The sequence below is a fragment of the Blennius ocellaris genome, assembly GCF_963422515.1.
Source record: "Blennius ocellaris genome assembly, chromosome: 13".
Classification (NCBI taxonomy): Eukaryota; Metazoa; Chordata; class Actinopteri; order Blenniiformes; family Blenniidae; genus Blennius; species Blennius ocellaris.
In genome coordinates, this window is record NC_137662.1 from 7,883,286 (window position 1) to 7,901,616 (window position 18,331).

The 18,331-nt window shown below is 41.7% G+C and overlaps 1 protein-coding gene across 1 annotated transcript in view; it reads left to right on the top strand.

The window, feature by feature from the left end:
• The window catches only part of stk32c (serine/threonine kinase 32C), a gene marked incomplete at its 5' end in the record, with an annotated part of 98,711 nt that extends 80,461 nt beyond the window's left edge, over window positions 1–18,250 (top strand). The window contains 4 exons of the mRNA XM_080507807.1: window positions 4,062–4,187; window positions 5,808–5,936; window positions 9,713–9,780; window positions 13,464–18,250. Coding sequence (XP_080363933.1) covers window positions 4,062–4,187; window positions 5,808–5,936; window positions 9,713–9,780; window positions 13,464–13,671 — 531 coding nt within the window. The 3' untranslated portion in view covers window positions 13,672–18,250. The remainder of the gene's footprint in view (window positions 1–4,061; window positions 4,188–5,807; window positions 5,937–9,712; window positions 9,781–13,463) is intronic.
• Between the last annotated feature and the right edge of the window lie 81 nt (window positions 18,251–18,331).

Sequence of the window (18,331 nt, forward strand, 5' to 3'; positions counted from 1 at the left end):
ACTTCATATCACCAGCAGTCTTCCAATTAAAAATGTAAACATATATAAATTAATTAATAAATGACATACATTAAAGACAAAAATCAAAAGTCTTACATTTCGATAACTACCGACATTGAAAAACATCAATAAAAAGAGGCTCTTGAATTATTTTAAATGGGTCTTTCATGGACATTCCTTCGACTGGATTACCTTGACAGAATCAGACATTTAATAAATTACTCCAATTCTTCCAAACGTTGCACAAAAAGTTCTGTACTGGAGCTGAACAGAGAAAGTAATTTTTTTTGTTCATTCTCACATGCATCCAATCACTTACAGGGAATGTAGTTTGAGTGATCCATCTTTTTGTCAACGTTTTATTACTCCTTCCAGTAATATAGCCATATGTATATATACCTTTCAATTCTGGAGAAATAATCCCCAATGCACTAAAGGTATTAATCTGTTGGAATGGAGTTTTTGTGCTTTCTCTATTTCCTCTCAATCATTTTATGCACTTGGGCATTCAGCCTCATTCAGCGTTTCACTTCCAGTGTCTCTTTTTGTTATGATTCATCACATCTCTTTGGTTTGTACAATGTTTGCAAGATGGCCAAATAGGCTGAAATAAAATTGAAATCCTGTACTTCTTAAGTGCAAATGATAAGCTTTTTTTGTTGCTTACATATGGACAGAAAACTTTGATTTTCATATGTCTCAAACTAAATTGAATTAAAAGGAAAAAAATCATGTACTGAGCAGGCCCTGGAAAACTTCTACTTTTGTATCTTGGTAAAGGTGGGCGTAAAAGTAGATGTGTAAATCTGCATTTTGCTTCTCTTTAATATTTTAATGAATGGGGGCTTGGAGAGGACTTCTGAGCCTTTCTTGGAGGTGCTTAGAGAAAAGAGGCTGGAAACACATTATGCAGTAATGCAGTAATGCAGTAATGTCTATTATTGCGATAGTTGTATAATGCCGTGATTCCCAAGGACACGGTTGTGTTGAATGTGAACAGCCTGTCTCCAATATGCACAAAAGTAAGCTTGCAAAGTCTGGGAGAAAAAAAAATAACATAGTGTCAGGCTAACGAGAAAGATCAATCCATCAAAAAAAAAAAAAAAAAGAGTGTGACATAGTTTAAGGCTTTATAGCTGCAATGGACAAAATTATAGCTGAATACATCTTCAGAATGAAAGTTTATGAATGCAAACTGAAGAGGGACCAGTCTCCTAAATACCTGGAGACAGAGTGTAAACCCAGAGTTTATCCTCAGACAAAAAGAACTCATCGTTACATAATATAACGAAGAAACTATTTGTCACATGTAGTGTGTGATGAGGCTCCTGACACCTTTCCTTTATAATTGTACAGAGTGTGGTGGGGGAGGAGTTACCTGCGTTTACAACAGTAAATATTTGAGTCTCTCATAAATACACTGGGAACCAGCGGTATAATGTACGATAAAGATCAACACTTTATATAGACGATGTTGATGTCTTTGTGTTTTTTATATTATTGCGTATGCAGTTCCCCTCAGCAGCAGCAGAATTAGAGCAGTTTGTTGACTTTGTTCCTTTTGCTTGGTCCTGAGCTGAAACCAAGGGAAAGATTAATATTGTCTCAAATCAATTAATCGAATCTGACCATGAATGACTCTGATTCGCCAAAGCTCCATCTGAGGAGACTTTGAACTTCGTTATGAGTTCTTTATTATCCAGATTTTCCTGCTTGTCTCTGTTATCATTAAAACGCTCACTGAGCTCTATCTATGCACCTTGTGACCTTAAACATTAATATCTGCCTCAGGGCTGGCCGAAAGGGGGTTCCATAAGTTCATTGGTTCAGTATGCTGACTGTCTCACAATTATGTTTTTGTTGGGGAATTATTTAATTTGTGTTCATTTAGAATTTTGGCTTGACGTTTATTAAACTCGACTCCGCTGCCTGGGTGCAGATGATCTTTCAGGCGCAGTCAATCTCAAGATCTGTTCTGAGCTAAAGAGCAAGTTCAGCTGCAGAATCATGTGGCTTAAGGGAGGGATGGTGGCTTCAGACCCTCGGGCACAGGGAGGAGAACACATGACAGATGGGAATCGGAGGGATGGGAGCACAGAAGCAGAGCAAGTGGGTGAGAGCAGAGAGGTTTTGTAGGTTTGTGTCTGTTGGTGCTTATAATCACCTTCACAAGTCATTTAAACTACTGTGGAGACATGAAATACTTTTTTTTTTCTTTCTTCCAAGTGAAAATGTTGCCAGGTGGATGAGACAATTAACCGTCAAATAGAAAATAAATCTACAGGGAATTTTTCTTGAATCAGGTTCGTTTCGCCTGCAATAACAACACTGTGCCATCGCGGCGTCGTCAGAACAAGTCAAACTGTGCTGGAAACAAGTCATCTCGTCCCCACTGGCAGTATTTCTTCAGTCACTGGCAGACGAGCGTTTCCAGTGAGCGCAAAGGAAAACAGAAGCTGCAGCTCGTTCGGCAGGATATTTTTGAGGGGGTGGGGGGGACAGACTGGAAGTCTGAGCGCGAGTGCGTGCATGTGCTCAGTGTCTGAGTGACTGAGCGCTCTGGACGCGGCGATGGTCTCTTCCGCTCCGCTGCTGATCGATTACCGTGTCTGGACTCCGCCGAGGCAGACCTCGCCAGCCCTGCAGGAGAAAACTGAATCAGCCTGTTACGGAGATACGAAAAAGAAAAATCGCAGGAAGAGAGCGAACATGGCGACAAAGGCCACATCCTGATATCCGCTCTAACGTTAAGTGAAAAATGGAGCAGATTGGAATCCATTAAAACTGTCAGAACCAGCATTCATATATCTTCCTCTGAAATAAATGACACTTTTGAATCAACTTTCCTCAGTGACCAGTTTGATTAAGAGCGCCCCCTGTTGGGCACTGTACTAGAAACAGCTTCAGACCTTCTTCACCCTTACTTTTGAAAGTGACCCTTTTAATAAGGAGCAGGGTCATTTATATAGGGGTGGGACTAAATAACTTTTTTGTACTCACTACTCCTTTTCAATCATGCAAATGTAGATTGTATTGTTTCATTCATCTAAATGTTTCATTTTTCTTTTTTCCCATGTGTATGTTCAAAATATACATACATACATACATACATAATAGTTAAAAACAGTTGGGACCGATTTATATGCAGACCTCAGTTTTAGTAATATTTCCTCCATATTATTTCAAATTAAAAGCATCAATCAGGTGTTAGCAAAGGCATGAAGTGATGATTCATTAAAGTGAGTACCTCTACATATTCACGTATTCCTTCGCTAACATCAAGTCACAACTGAAATTTTGGAAGAAACGTCAAAGCTACCAAACTAATTAAGAACGAATTAAAAGGCTCTTACTTTTTCCTCTTTTTTTCTGTTACTCTGCATTACAAGTGAGAGCATCTCTCACTGCCTGCTTACACACCAACGCTTCAAGTGAAAACGCATTATTTCACGGAAACGGCAGAAAATGAGGGTGCTGTTATTTGTTTTTGTAATGAAACCACACACACATGGGCACAGTCCTAATCTGCCTTCTGCAGAACTTGTTTACAACCCATCCATGTGATACCTGTGAGTTCATTTTAATTATTTTGTGAATTCAATCATTGGTTGGAGTCGTTTATTCTACACAAAAGATTTCAAATGTGAGAGTTTGATAGTAGGATTGATGCATTTTAAACCACAACTTGAATTTAGCCTGGCTACACACACAATGGTCAGGCATTACTCATTGTTGAGCAATTACTTAAAATTGAAGAGTGGAACGGAAAGAAGCTGTCACATCGAATTTTACTTTTCCACCTACAATTTGTCGAGTTTACTTCACCTCCCAAGGAGCGGAGAGAGGAGAGTGCAGCACTGGGCTGTGAGTGACGAGTTGTGAAGGTGATGTCGTGTGTGTGTGTGTGTGTGTGTGTGTGTGTGTGTGTGTGTGTGTGTGTGTGTGTGTGTGTGTGTGTGTGTGTGTGTGTGTGTGTGTGTGTGTGTGTGTGTGTGTGTGTGTGTGTGTGTGTGTGTGTGTGTGTGTGTGTGTGTGTGCGTGCATGCCCGCCTTCCTTCCAGCTACTGACAGTGAATCCAGAGCACCGATTCTCCGGCCTGTCTGACATGCAGACATCTCCCTACCTCGCTGATGTCAACTGGGACGCCGTGTATGAAAAGAAGACCGAGGCTGGATTTGTTCCTAATGTAAGTATGACACACACACACACACACACACACACACGCACACACACACACGCACACACACACACACACACACACACACACACACACACACACACACACACACACACACGATAGTGTCAGTGGGTGTCAGGAGATGATGGATCAAACAAGCTGTTTTCTTGGTTCCATAGATTCTGGCTATATGGCATTAATTTACATTAATTTCCTGCAGATCTATTGACCTTGCTCTTCATTCATCATTTCAGATGACTTTACAATGATTTACATTAAAACCTTAACCGTACCAAAACCATCCCATTTTTGGATGGATGCATGTTGTAAGGATTAGAATAGGTTGAAGTTGAGGCCCAGTTTACTTGACAGCATTTCAATTGAAAATGCATCGTTTTTGCATTTTTGTTACAGGAAAGTGTAAGTGCAACATTTTGAAAAATGTCTGTTTGCAGAAAAATGGAAGAAGAGTTAGCAAGCCAGTTCACGAGTTGGAGCTGTTTTTGTGATGAACACACGCACACACACACACACACACACACACACACGTGTGCGCAGAGAACGCTACACTATAAACATTAACAATGGCGAGTGCACAGATATTCATAAGGACAAAGGGGAGGATTGCTATTACAGGTGACTCTCAATGAGAAAACTCCCAAGTCCCAGGACAATATGGACTGGGAGTGTCCATCGAGTGTCCATCGACTCGCATATGTGCCAGAAAACAATTTAATATGGTCATCGTGCATATGTGCAGTGGTAGCATTTCAAAAAGTAATATTTTCCCCTGTGTACACACAGATCATTTTCAAAATCCTCCACATTGGGAGATTGCAGTTTCAGTGGCTTCAAGCCCAAGTATCATGCAAAATGACAAAATGTGTGTCTTTTGACTTTGTCGTTGTAAACAGCTTATGAGACACGTCCTCTGGATGTGCTATAACTGATTATGGTCCTCACATAGTACACAATATCAACACGCCCACACATTTAATGACACAAGAACAAAAGGCCCCACAATGTCAAAGTGTGTCAACAGACATCGATCCGCTCAATGTAGGTAAAAAAAAATGTTTTATGGTTTCATGGATTCTGGGTATATTGCATTAACATCCTGCTGATGTATTCTACTGACTACTACTAAGATCTCACATTCATTTCCTGATTACTGTAGTTACTGTGTTATCTTATTGTAAACAGTTTATAGTCTGTTTAACCAAACTGGTGATGATTTTCCACATTTTGTCTTGATTTCTGTCCCCATTTCTGAAACTAGGATGTGTTTGAACTGATTGAGAGCCTCACAAAGTATATGAAATGCACCCACATTTAACACATCTATGCACATGCAATAAACGTTTAAAAGCACACACAAGCTGTCCCCCATGTTTGCAGATCGTAATGAACATGTGTGGCTACCTAATCAACTGAATACAGCTGCTTTCCTTCACCTCACTGCAGTGTGTGTGTGTGTGTGTGTGTGTGTGTGTGTGTGTGTGTGTGTGTGTGTGTGTGTGTGTGTGTGTGTGTGTGTGTGTGTGTGTGTGTGTGTGTGTGTGTGTGTGTGTGTGTGTGTGTGTGTGTGTGTGTGCTACTAATTATGTCAGACGTTTCTTCCTCCTGCAGAAAGGTCGGCTCCACTGCGACCCCACCTTTGAGCTGGAGGAGATGATCCTGGAGTCACGTCCTCTCCACAAGAAGAAGAAGAGGCTGGCCAAGAACCGCTCTCGAGACAACAGCAAGGATTCACAGTCGGTGAGCGACTTCGACGAGTCCAATATCTCCTCCCTCTCACATACGAGCACTGTAGACCCAGCTTTTGTAGCCGTCAGCCATCAGAAGCCGGTTTTGATTACTGTTTGAGTATGAGCTACATTCCACAAGTCTAAAATGCTAGAGACTCCTCTCACATCAATGATCTTAACACTCCTGAGACCCTAATATTCTCAAATGCTATGTGTCCCGACATTCATACTCCCATACATCTCTTACACTGATGCCGCTGTTAAGCCGTTAATCCAGTGCATTTTAAGATATCGTTATATAGAAGAACGGTCCTACCATCTGTTTACTGTAGCTTCTTTTTATTCACGCACACATTCACACAGCCTTGAGAAGATCTGACATTTCTTTTGTCGAGCCAGTCTAGTTCCAGACCGTCCATCTTGTTATCAGAGTTTTGTAACGTTGTGCGCATTATTTAAGTCCTAAGGTCTGTCCAGATTGTTTTGAGAATATCACTCGACCTCAAGACCGAACTCATGTCACTGGCTCATTCTGTTGAGAAAGGAAATACAGAAAGTGTTCCGCATGGCCCGAATGTTGCATACAGGCACATTTCTAATATAATCTCTGAGAAAATGGCGCCACCCCGAAGCACGGTGACAGCCGTGGTTCCGGATGACGACATGAGTGAAGTAGAATGTCTGCTGACATGCAGATATTCATCTTGACTTAGCAGGAACATTCATATAACTTGATTGAAAACCCTTGTTCATGGTAGATTAATGTCTTGTGACTGCAATAATCCCTCTGGGGATCCGGACATAATAAATGCATTACATGCATGTATTATGTTTAGAGAGCCACTGGTATGTCGCTCACATACAGGAATGCTAATTTTCCACTATGCACTGGCTTCTCTTGATTCAGTAGAGTTGCAGTGAAAAACTGTGTGCCCACTCTGGAGGCTTCTTCCAGCCCACAGCCTGTTGTGATGCATCTGACCACTGAATTATCAAGACCGACTGCAAAAACATGAAGGAACTGAAAACAAAAAGATGAGCTTCCACCCCTCTTACAAACTAATGAATGCCTCTCCTGTCATATTTCCATATGATAAGATAAAGGGCCTCATCTCCTCAGCATTAAAAGTTTGGGTATGAAGGTGCAATTCAAGATGCATCTGTGAAAAAGCCTTTTTTTTTTTGTTCACTTTAATGCATTGAACAACCCAACTAAGAGCTTTTTCTCCCCCACATGATGAAATGCTTCAGCTACAAAAAATTATCCATCAGATTAGTGTGAATCTCAATATGAATGCGCTAAAAGCAGGAGTGATGGTGTGGATAGTAAAGAGCTGTGGCTGGTGGGGGGATAACAATGCAGCTCAGGTTTACCTTGGTCTCTGCTCTGTCAGCTCCTGTCAAAACTGCATATTTTTAGATTGGTTTGGAGCCAAATCCCACAATCCCTATTTTCTTTTCTCCTCCTCTCCCCTCAGCTGTTGAGAATTGCCTCTATTCTCGGCTCAAATAACTCTGTGGTCTGCTGCTGACAAAAATCAGACTCTTACTGTACAAGCGTGCTTGCTGCAGGCATCTTGCATATAATTTGCTTCCTTTATGTTTTGGTTTGGGGTTTTTTTTCATTAAAAATGTCCTAATAGGCAATAATCGCTCCCTCAGTGGAGTGTATCACATATTCTGCAACTGCTCAGCACAACTGGCTGTTACTGCCTAAACCGCTTTCCATTGGTTAACAAGTACCAAGTACTAAGAGGAAACAAAAGTATGGATTAAAAAGTTTACAGTCGCACATATTAATGCCAAGCAATGCATCTTTAAGTGTCATTAGGTTATATTTGTCAAAGTGGATTTATCCAGAGACGTGTTCGAACCAGCAGCTAACAGTATAGCTGCACAACTGTCAGCTGTGATCTGAGATTGTGATTAACACTTATGTGGATGATGGTATTGTTTTTCTTCCTTTTCTTCCAATAACAGCACGCTCTGTCTCCATCAATAATCAGTTCCACTCTTCTTTCATATTAAAAATTTGAAATTCCCAGAGCATAAGCACTCTGAAATTCATTGTTACCATCCTATACGAAAGAGTGACAAACGTATTGAGCAGTTGTGCCTCATAGCGAATTCATGACTGGGAAGTTGAAATGTTCCGACTTTAGACTAGGTTTTATACGCCTTAACACACACATGCAGGTTATTTTTGTGAAATTTCGGAGAAATCGGAGCACGAGTGACTCAACAGCGTTTGCAAACACTCGTCTGCAGCAGTAACCACAAACTTGCTTTCATTTGCTGCGATAGTTTGCTCACTACGGAAAAATATGGTGGATTGCAATGTTGCTTGTAATTATTCTGGAGCTTATTCGGAAGCAGAACACGGAGCTGGTTAATCTGGTAAAGCAAGTGGGACTTTACCAACTGGTCCTATTCAAGAAGCTCTTAAAACACTGGTTTCCCATTATTGAGCGTTAGGTTGACTTACTGTTTCCATTGTTGTTCCTAAGCTGAGTTAAATATCATAAGCCGATATAGGAGGGATAACTACTTTATATTATTATCAAAAAGTCAAAAAAAATGTAATGGTGTAAAAAGGTAACAGTTCAAAACTTCCTCTGTATCTTCCTGTTCGTTGAGGTTGATACCCGATGACATTATCATCCACTGCAAACTACAACCTCACAACCTTTAGACTGAACACGCGTACCCCAATAAGTAACCGGAGGGAGTGTGCAAGTGTGCAAATTAGGCTCTAAGAAGGATTAGCGGCGGCTGGTTGAGAAGATTACTCGCCAGTTTTTGCCTCATAAATCTGTGTTCACGATCCTCATTAGGATTTTTAGGAAGTGGATGGGCTATTTGTCTCAAGGATTAATTGTTTAATCAAGATAATAATTAACAGATTAGGCAATTATTAGAAAATCAGTGCTGATAATTTTGTTTCAGTGAGAAGAATTGATTATGATATCATTATTGTTGGCTTAGTGCAGATCAAATGATTACGGTAAAACAAGGGTTTAGGAGGAGCGGATGAGTAGCAACATGAAATATCCCCCTTCGTTTGATAATGTAATTAATGTACGATGAAGCTTGAGCTCCTGATCCGTTCGAGACGGCATCAGCCTGTCTGCAGGAGTGGAGTCTCTTTGTCTCATCTGCCTCGGCCTCACGTTTGATTGAGACATTATTTACCGCAGACGGGAGATTTCCTCTCTGATGGGAACAGGCCGGCCCTCATAAATACAGACAGTCAAAATGACATCAGTGTTATTAACGTCAGCCGGTGTCTGTGCGCCTGTCACGTGTCGCCGCGGCTGATCAGCGCGTGCAAAACGCCACACACACCCCCCCAACAGTATCCAGGTTTGACACGTTAGTGTGTGTGTGTGTGTGTGTGTGTGTGTGTGTGTGTGTGTGTGTGTGTGTGTGTGTGTGTGTGTGTGTGTGTGTGTGTGTGCTCATACTGCGTTATTACAGAGATTATTAAATTATGAAGCCTCCAGTGCTGTTGTCATGCCCCCGAGTGCTTTCGGAAATATGAGCTTCTATTTTTGTCTCGGGCCAAACATCCAATTTGAGGAGGGCTCACAAACAATTCATGACTTGTTTAAAAAGAGCAACGAAGAGGAAGGGAGAAAAAGAAACAGACGTTTCCACCTCGAAGGTCAGGGGCTGACTGACTGAAGCTGACGTTATGTATTTTCTCAGATTCCTGATGATGATAACGAGGCTGATGTGTAGCATGGTGATGATGATGACGATGTTTTGTGTGCTGATTGCCCGCAGGAGAATGACTACCTACAGGAGTGCCTTGAAGTGGTGCAGCAAGAGTTCATGATCTTCAACCGGGAGAGGTAAGACGGCACGGGAGCAGCAGACCAGCTATAACGCGAGCTAAAAGCAGAGTTTCCTCTTCTCTCATCCTGGAGCTGCTCTGCAACGCAGCCGGGAACCCTCATCCCTTTGAGCACAAAAATAATCATTTCACCTCATTTAACCTGAAAGAAATAGACTCTGTTTAACTTCTTAACGTCTCTTTTCATTGAGCCGGCTCAGGCGCCAGTCACACTGCAGTCAAAAGTGGCTCAAATCAACTTTTTATTTTAATGAAGAAAAAAATCTAAATACAACACAGATCACTGTCAGATGTGATCTTAAGACAAACATATACCTGATATATTTTACAATTTAGCCTCAGTTGGATAAAATGTGCCATTAATTTTCAAACACAGCGACCTCGTTATCAAACGAGCCTCAAAGCCGTGCTGTCAGTGTTTGTTTGTAAAAACATAGTGCAGCAGTTCTTTGGACATTTCACTGTATTTTGCACCAGAAGATTTAATTAAAATTGGCTTTATGTGAAGATTGTTGTAGTAATGTTTTGGTTCTGTGAAAGAAAATAGACATTTCCATCACAGATACTCTGCGCCATGACAAAGAAAAACTTTAAAGTTCAGATTGAAAATGTATAATGGTGTTATTTTAACGATGCAGCCTACTCAAGATGAACTTGGGTTGTATGTGGCTTTTGAAATGAAATGTGTTAGACACCCCTGTGTTAAACGCATACATAGACGGATATAAATAGAAAAGCCATCCATGCATCTTCTTTCCTCATATGAGTATGTGTAGATTTCAAGCAGAACCTTAAAAAAGGTGTTTTCAAAGGGTCAGAGGTTGTGAAGCTGTTATGTTACTCGGAATTAGTGGGAAGCATGAATCTGGAGAATTTAGATGCAGTGGCATTTGGTTTAATCACCAATTAAGTACTATTTGTCTTGGTTTCCTTTTTGGAAAAAGCGTTGACTTCCCCGTGGGGGTTGGTTTGAAACCCGTCTGATCACCTGCCTCTGCCCGTTACCCTCACTGTCACGCATCATCGCCGAGCTCTCGCTGTTTTTCTCCCAGCTGTCGAAAACGAACTGGGAACTCCTTTTTATCCCCGCAAGCACAAGACTTGATGAGACCGTGGCACGAAAACACATCTTCGTCTCTTTTAGAAAAAACAAAACGCACTTCAAAGGCTGCTTGAAGAAAGCCCTCGCTGTCACCTGAGCTTAAGCCGTGAAGCCGACGCCGGAAATACCCCCGGAGCGCCAGCGCCGCCGCCGAGCTACGAGAGCTGAGGGAACACCGTCAGGAGATGAGCGAAGCTAAAAAACTCTCCGGGTGAAGAGGCAACAGCAAATACTAATGTCAGCCCGCTGTAATACAGAAGCAGAGAGTGTGCAGTGTATTTCCGCTGATGGAGGAAAGCATCAGACTAACAGCTCTTTCTATCACTGCATTTTTCTAACCTGTGACAGTCGGGCCTCCTCAATGAAATGGCTTGTTTATGCAAATAAGACATGACAGAAGGCTTTTTAAGACCCTACAGAGCCCCGGCTAAATGAGATGCATCTAATCTTTTGCGTATGTCAGTGGAATATGCACGGCTCATCACAAGTATATGGCTATAAAGCTGTAAATCAGAGCGGGTCTTCTCTGCAATGCAAAGGGAGGGACATCGGCTCAGTGCTGCTCTAAATTATTGCCTCATTTATTATTGACCAGGTCCTGCCACTGCAGTGTTACTGAAATCCTTCTCCATGGCAAATGTCTTATTATGTCCCATTGCTTTAATTAATGACAATCGTCTTCTATTTATAAAGGACATGATGTGTGGAGTTATGCACAGTGGGGGACAAACGCTGTTTAATACAGTGAAAGTCACACTCTACGTTCAAATACTGGTGTCAGAATGCTGCATGGAGGTTGACTTTTATTTTATTAGAGTTTAGATGGCCAAATGTGCTCACAAAGATGGAAAAAGCGATTGAAACTGGCACTGTGTCCACAAGGAGCTCGAATTGTCAGCCATGTTTGAAAATGGTCGGGACACTGAGTAAAATTCATAGGAGATAAGGCTATGATTTTCATATTGTGTATGCCTTGTTCTTATTTCGTATTTGTTAAGAAATGTAGCATTGATTAGTCTTCTGTAACCACTTTAAAGAGCTGCAACCGATCAACAGAGTACAAACATGAACTTTTTGTTAAATGTGGCTTCAGAGATTTTGGACAAAATTTCAGGGTCTATAATAGAGAAAGCGCTGATTTACTTCATCAGAATTGTGGATAAGATGCAGACCGAACACCTCAACTCTGTAGTCAACATCGTCAACAAAAGAAGGTGATAATTGTTGCCATCTTCCTTCGTGAATTTGGACTGGGATGTACACATTGAAAAACAAGAGTCTTCACATTGATGTGAATGAGAACTCACACATACAGACCAATACTTGCTTTTTTAAGTTTATGTTGCAGCCGTTGCAACATAAACTGGGAGTTATGACAAACATAGAGCTGATAACATAGAGCTGGTGACTCGCAGACATCTGAAGGAAGCACTAAAAACTTCCCGGTTCCCCAGCGGGATTTGAAGAGAACAGCGCACTGCAGAAAGAGAAACAACACGGCGGGTGAGGAGGGACGTGAAAACAAATGTAACAACATGGTAATTACCTATGGGCCGGGTGGATCTCGTCGGATCTTTAACAAACATCACATCTTGATGTCTTTCGACTCCTGTAACACCCACAGACAGAATATGGCTCATCTGCACACGCTAATAAACGTCATATCATGAGCTTTATATCATCTGGCTTTTCAGATCTCAAAGAACATTTTCCCCTTTGAAGACATCAATGTTCACATTTTGGACAAAATCAGATGGTTTGAGAGAGACACAAAAGAAGTCACATCCTCTTGAACACAGGAGCAAGTTTACGCCACAATCTCTCCCCCCATGTACAACAGTGGAATCATTTCTTTGACAGAGAAGAAGGAACACTGTTCCACTTCGAAGGGTCACAGTCGACCACAGCTGATCTCCTTTGAATCCCACGTGACTCATTTGGTTCCACTGAAAATGGTTAAATCACAATAGAATCTCAGCGGGCGAAATCAACATAGAAACACCAGGTCATTAGCTTGTGAAACCTTGCGTGACGAAACCCTAAGACTTTGAATATCCGGACTCCCTACCACTCAGACAAGCCAGCTTAGCCAAGGGAACATCATGAGCTGATGATGGCGCTTGGAGAAGGAACGGAATGTCTTTCGAGACATACGACCAAGTCCAGTCGATCCGATAGAGCTGCTTTGAGATCCATCGTACCTGCAGGGATGAGAATATGAATAGTGAGCATCATGATTTTAATCTGATTATGACTGGAGTTTTCTTTTGTATCTCACTCCAAAGCTAGAATCATCCAGACATCATAAAGAAGACAAATTGGTTAAATGATGAGAGGAGAAAGGTGAATGAAAGGCTGGGAAGTCACGATCAGGAGTTAAATCACTCTGCTAGTAAATGAAAGAAATTATGGAATGAAGAAACAGTGTGTACTTTCATTTAATAGTAATGTATTTGTGTTGAGCTGCAATCCCTGCAACATCCCAACTTTTCTGAAACAGGAAATCGTAGATGTGACAAAGTGCATTAATAGTCAAACACTGTATCTGTGTTGTAAGGATGCTTGTCCATCTGTCCCAGGTTGAAAAGGCGTCAGGACGAGGGTCAGTCCGAGGCCGGGGGCGACGACGCCAGTGGAGACGGAGACGGAGACGGAGACGGCGAAACGGAAACGGGGGCCACCGACGAAGAAGCGACTGTGCCGGCACCAGAACCGGAACCAGAGCCAGAGCCCTCCTCCAAACTAAGCATGTGCGGATCGGTCTGCTCCTCCCCCGGAAGCTGCTAGCGACACCATCGCCCTCACAGTGACGATGGCAGGTCTCTCTCTCTCGCCCTCTCCCTCTCTCTCTCTCTCTCTCTCTCCCCCTCCGACCCGCTGCAGTGTTTGTGCCATGCCAATAAGATACATTCACACCTCCGTCCTTTGTGGTCGCCTGCAGCGGAGGAAACGCACAGCGGAGCGACTTAAGACGCACAGCACGACCCAAAAACAGCTCTCACCAACCCCCGCCTCGTTTTTTTTTTCTTCCCTCGTTTCCTGTAGCATCCTTCTGGTAAGGCATGAATGGAGCAGAGAGTCCCTGCCTACTGTACCCCTCTACCCTAGAGTAAGCTCTAACTTCTATGCAATGTTACAGTATAGCATGAAATTTAAGGTATCCCTGACTAGGAATCGCCGTTGGTACGCAGGAGAAAATTAAAAAAAAAAAGCTCCACGAGCATGATGACATCCCCGGTAATAGCAGTACACAGTGTTGCGGGGGATAGTGGGCTTTTTGGCGGAGGCGCCTCCCTTTTTCTCCCTCGTTTCCAAATCTGACGGGGGACAGCTGAATTATTCAACGTGCTGCGAAGGCACTCAGTTTGTGTTATTGCCTGTATCTTCAGTTCACTCTTCCGTTCAGCCCCTCTCATCTACCGCGTGCCCCATTTCAGAACAATAGCTCTTCATCCTGCTCCAACACCTTTCCTGAGCATATTTCACAGTCAGCGTTGAGGTTTTCCCGCTTCGGACCGGCCATGATCGGTTTCGTATCCGCGTTAAAAGACGTGCCTGTCAATGGTAATCAGTATTCGTCAATCACAGAGTTGCCATGGATGCATTATAGGTCTCAACATCGGTATTTAAATGTTTACCCAGCCTTTTTCTTTTTTTTTTTTTTTTCCTCTTTGGGGATGATAAGGTACTCTAATTTATGGAGAATCACTACGGCAATCAGAGAGAAAGGTTACGCTCGTCACTGTGGGTAATGGCGACAAGGACGCAGTGTTTTAGCTCCGACTCAAAGAGCAATCCCAACCTGAGCTGTGGGGGATTAATACCAATCATATTTAAGAATCTATTAGAGAGCTCTATTTGTTTCATCATCTGGATAAGTGCTTGTTTAGTACGAAGGCCATCCCTCCCGTAGAGCTCGGTTGGAGGGGGGGACTGTGCATTAATGTGACTGTGGCAGTGATCGCGGAACACTCGAGGTGAGGTGGCACCATGAACTCTCAGCCCTGAACTCCCGGGAATATGTAGCAAAAGACCACCTTTAAGAAAACAAACCCTAAGGCCTAACACAAGGACAAACAGTGTAAATAACATACGGTGTAGGTAATTAAACTCACCACAGTTTTATGTGGAACTGCGAAGTCGACGCGTAAACTTCAGGAAGAGCCGCGTGAAGCCGCCCGCCGCTTCATTCGCCTCTTCTTCCCAAGTGTGCGGGCACAACTTGTAGGCAAAATATGCCAAAGCTTTTCTACCATTTGCATAACCATTTCTAAGAAACTTGTGAGTGTATGAATGTATGTCTCTTTTTTCCTGTATAAAATAGTCAAGCCCCCCCCTGCCAATGTAATTTGTACAACCATTATTTGATTATGTAAATCTATTTCAGGTAATGGGGGAACCCCAAAGTAAGCAACATCTTGGGAAATACACCTACTTGCTGTTTTAGGAAGAGTCAAACAAAAACTGCTGTGCTAAAGCTAGAAGGTGATTAGCAATAGCAATGAAGCTAAGCCAACGTTGTCGAAAACTCAATATAAGCCAGTTGTGTTCAGGTTGATTGTCAATAAAGATTTGCTGTAAAACCGCTTCAGTTATTATTAGATATATTTAGTGGCTTTGCTAGGTTACTGTATGTCGCCCTGCAGTTAATATAACAAACATGCTTGTAGTCTGAATGCTCATCGGAGCTTCTGTCCTCAAACAGCCCACTGCTATGATGAGGCCGCAGAAAGCGTTCAATCATTTGACCAACTGAAGTTCTTTCAGAGGTTTGAAAATCTTTTCTCTCAGTCTCACAAAAGGCACAAAACCTGTTTAAAAGACGCTATTGTGAGTATAATTGGTGTTTATATAAAATAAGTGGTTTTTGTGTGCCAACATACAGAAGATGCACCTCATCATACTTCATTATTTATGTTTTCTCCCACAATGAAGACAGCATCCGTCAGTATTATATGTATTATATGATATATTATTGACACTGTTTACACAGGCTCCGTCTTGATTCGATCTTCTTTCTCGAAGGAGATTAATGAAGCCACAGGTGCCAAAAGGTTTTCTCCAAGTTTTCGAGGAAAACTGTCTGTTACAAGGCAACCTTCAGAGTTCAGATGGAGACTAATCGCTCTCAGAGGCGATGATGGAAATGAGTTACTGCGTGATGAAAAGGGTGTTGCTTTCAGGAAATCATCCAGAAAATACACAAAAGATGAAATTCTCCTCCTGCGCTGTCATAACGATTTGACTTTGGGCTTCGTGGTGGTCACTATCCGTTTTGACGGCTCAGCTGGTAGATTACTATTTCGCTGGGCACATAACCTGATGGTGCAGTGAGGCTGCGTTGTACAGCAAGCTGGTTTTACATCCTAATAACTTCATCCAATTAAGTCAAAATGATGGTTTCAGAACAACTTCATTATTCTTCCGACTGCAAATGAGATCACGTTTTCCAGTCGGCTGTGTGAAGATAGTCATTACAGCCATCATTTTGCCCAGTCGCAGCTGTAACTGAGGACATCTGAAAGTATCGTTGACTTGGCAGGATGTCAGGAGTTATTAGACATATCTTCTACTTTCTGATGTTACTGATGAGATCTCAAGCCAAGCCAGAAGAATTACAGAGCAGCTTATTTTATTGTAAAAATATTGAACATCTGTTGGACATTTGCAGCCGTGCTATTTTATTTTTATTTTTTTTAATGAGTCAGCTTGATGGGAGTTTTTAGAAAAAATAAATTTTTCCAGTTGATGTCGTAGGTATTGTAATAAAGATATAAACAGACAGCAAGTTATTATGGAAGCTGTGTAATTATGTCAACAAGGCCTTTTTCAGTGTTCGCTGCTCTTCGTTGGGTTGCAAGCATTCAGGAATGTCAGAGCCACGGCAATTTAATGGCGCTCATGAAGCTTTTTTAATGTTCATATTTAAGAATCCTACACAAGCTTTACCTTCAGTAGGGTTTTGAGTTATCTTGTTGTTTGACACCAGCCTCTACCAAGTGAAACCTTTTCTATTGACTTGTAGCAATTTCCTAAATATGTGGTTCATCTTATTTTATTAAAATTCCAAATATTAGATTTAAAACTTCAGTATTTAAAGTTAGTGAAGTTTTTGAACTGTTAAAATAATGCCTGTCTGCTCTACCTGCAGATTTACTGCTTTCATCTCTTCCTAAAAAAAAAAAAGCAAATATATGTATTTCCCACAAAGTGTAACTATTTCTTTGAACTGTATACATGATTAGATTAAGAAGCTTAAGTTAAATCCAAATCTGCCAACATATCCAATGAATTTCTAGTCTTTTGTTTTTATTTCCTGCATGTACATTTCCAGTATAAGCCTGTTTTTTTTGCCAAAGCCTGGAGCTTGAGCCTTACCGGCTGATTCGTGCATGCACAAGCTTTCCGGTGATTGCATACCTCGACTCTCACCTGACGATCCACGCAGTCCAAAGTCAGGGTACGATCGGCCTGCGCGACTCTTCCCGGACAGTTTTTATTTTGTGAACTTTGAAATTGTACAAACGGTATAATCCCAATGTTAAATGGACGGCATGGCATCTATTTTTTTTGGTGATATGCAGTACCTTCTCGGCATCCTGTAGGTTGTCTTAAAAACGCTTCGTTCTCAGTGTAACAGGCTCGTACCGTGGTGAATGAGTGGATTAAGTCTTGCATTATTGTTAAGGCAGCAGAGGAAGGATATTTGGATCTGGGGCAAGTTCTGTCCTTAATGCTGTGTTATTTAAAAAAAAAAAAAAAGTATGATTATTAGCAATGATACAATAAAATTTAATGTGTTTGTGAAAAAGAAAGCATTGGTTACTTCTCAACCTCATTGAAGCAGTTGTCACAGCATCGGAGGAGTGTGTAATTACATGTTAATCACTTGTAATTGGATGATAATTGAGTTAGTTTAAGTGTAGCTTCTCTTACAGTGCTAATCTGTGACTTTGGTGATCATTCCTGATTGGACCGTGCTTGCACAACCTTCCTGACATGTTTCTCTATGTGTTTTAATGTTCTGGATGCTGTTAGATGTTTATGGGGGAAAAAAAACAAAACAAAAAGCTATAAAGAAAAAAACAAAAAAGGGATTGTGCTTGTGCTTGACCAACAACCAGCATGTCTTTTACTCGGCCGTTTTCTGAGCAACGCTCTTCGTTATTCTCCTTGGAAAACAAACGATCCATCGCCACTTTGTTTTTGATCCTTCCTCGTGATCCTACTTCTCTCATGCTGCCGGATTTTTACAGGGAATCGGTGGAAAAAAAAGCCTCGTTACTGTACCAACTGGAAAACGCTCTGTGTGTTGAAAAGAAAAAGAAACAAACATGCTGCTTTGACTGCTTTGATAAAGAAATAAATCTCCTTCCAGTAAATCTCTCATCTGCGTGTGTCTTTTTTCAGTGGAGAGCAGTCTTCCCGTTTCCTCCAACCTAACTGC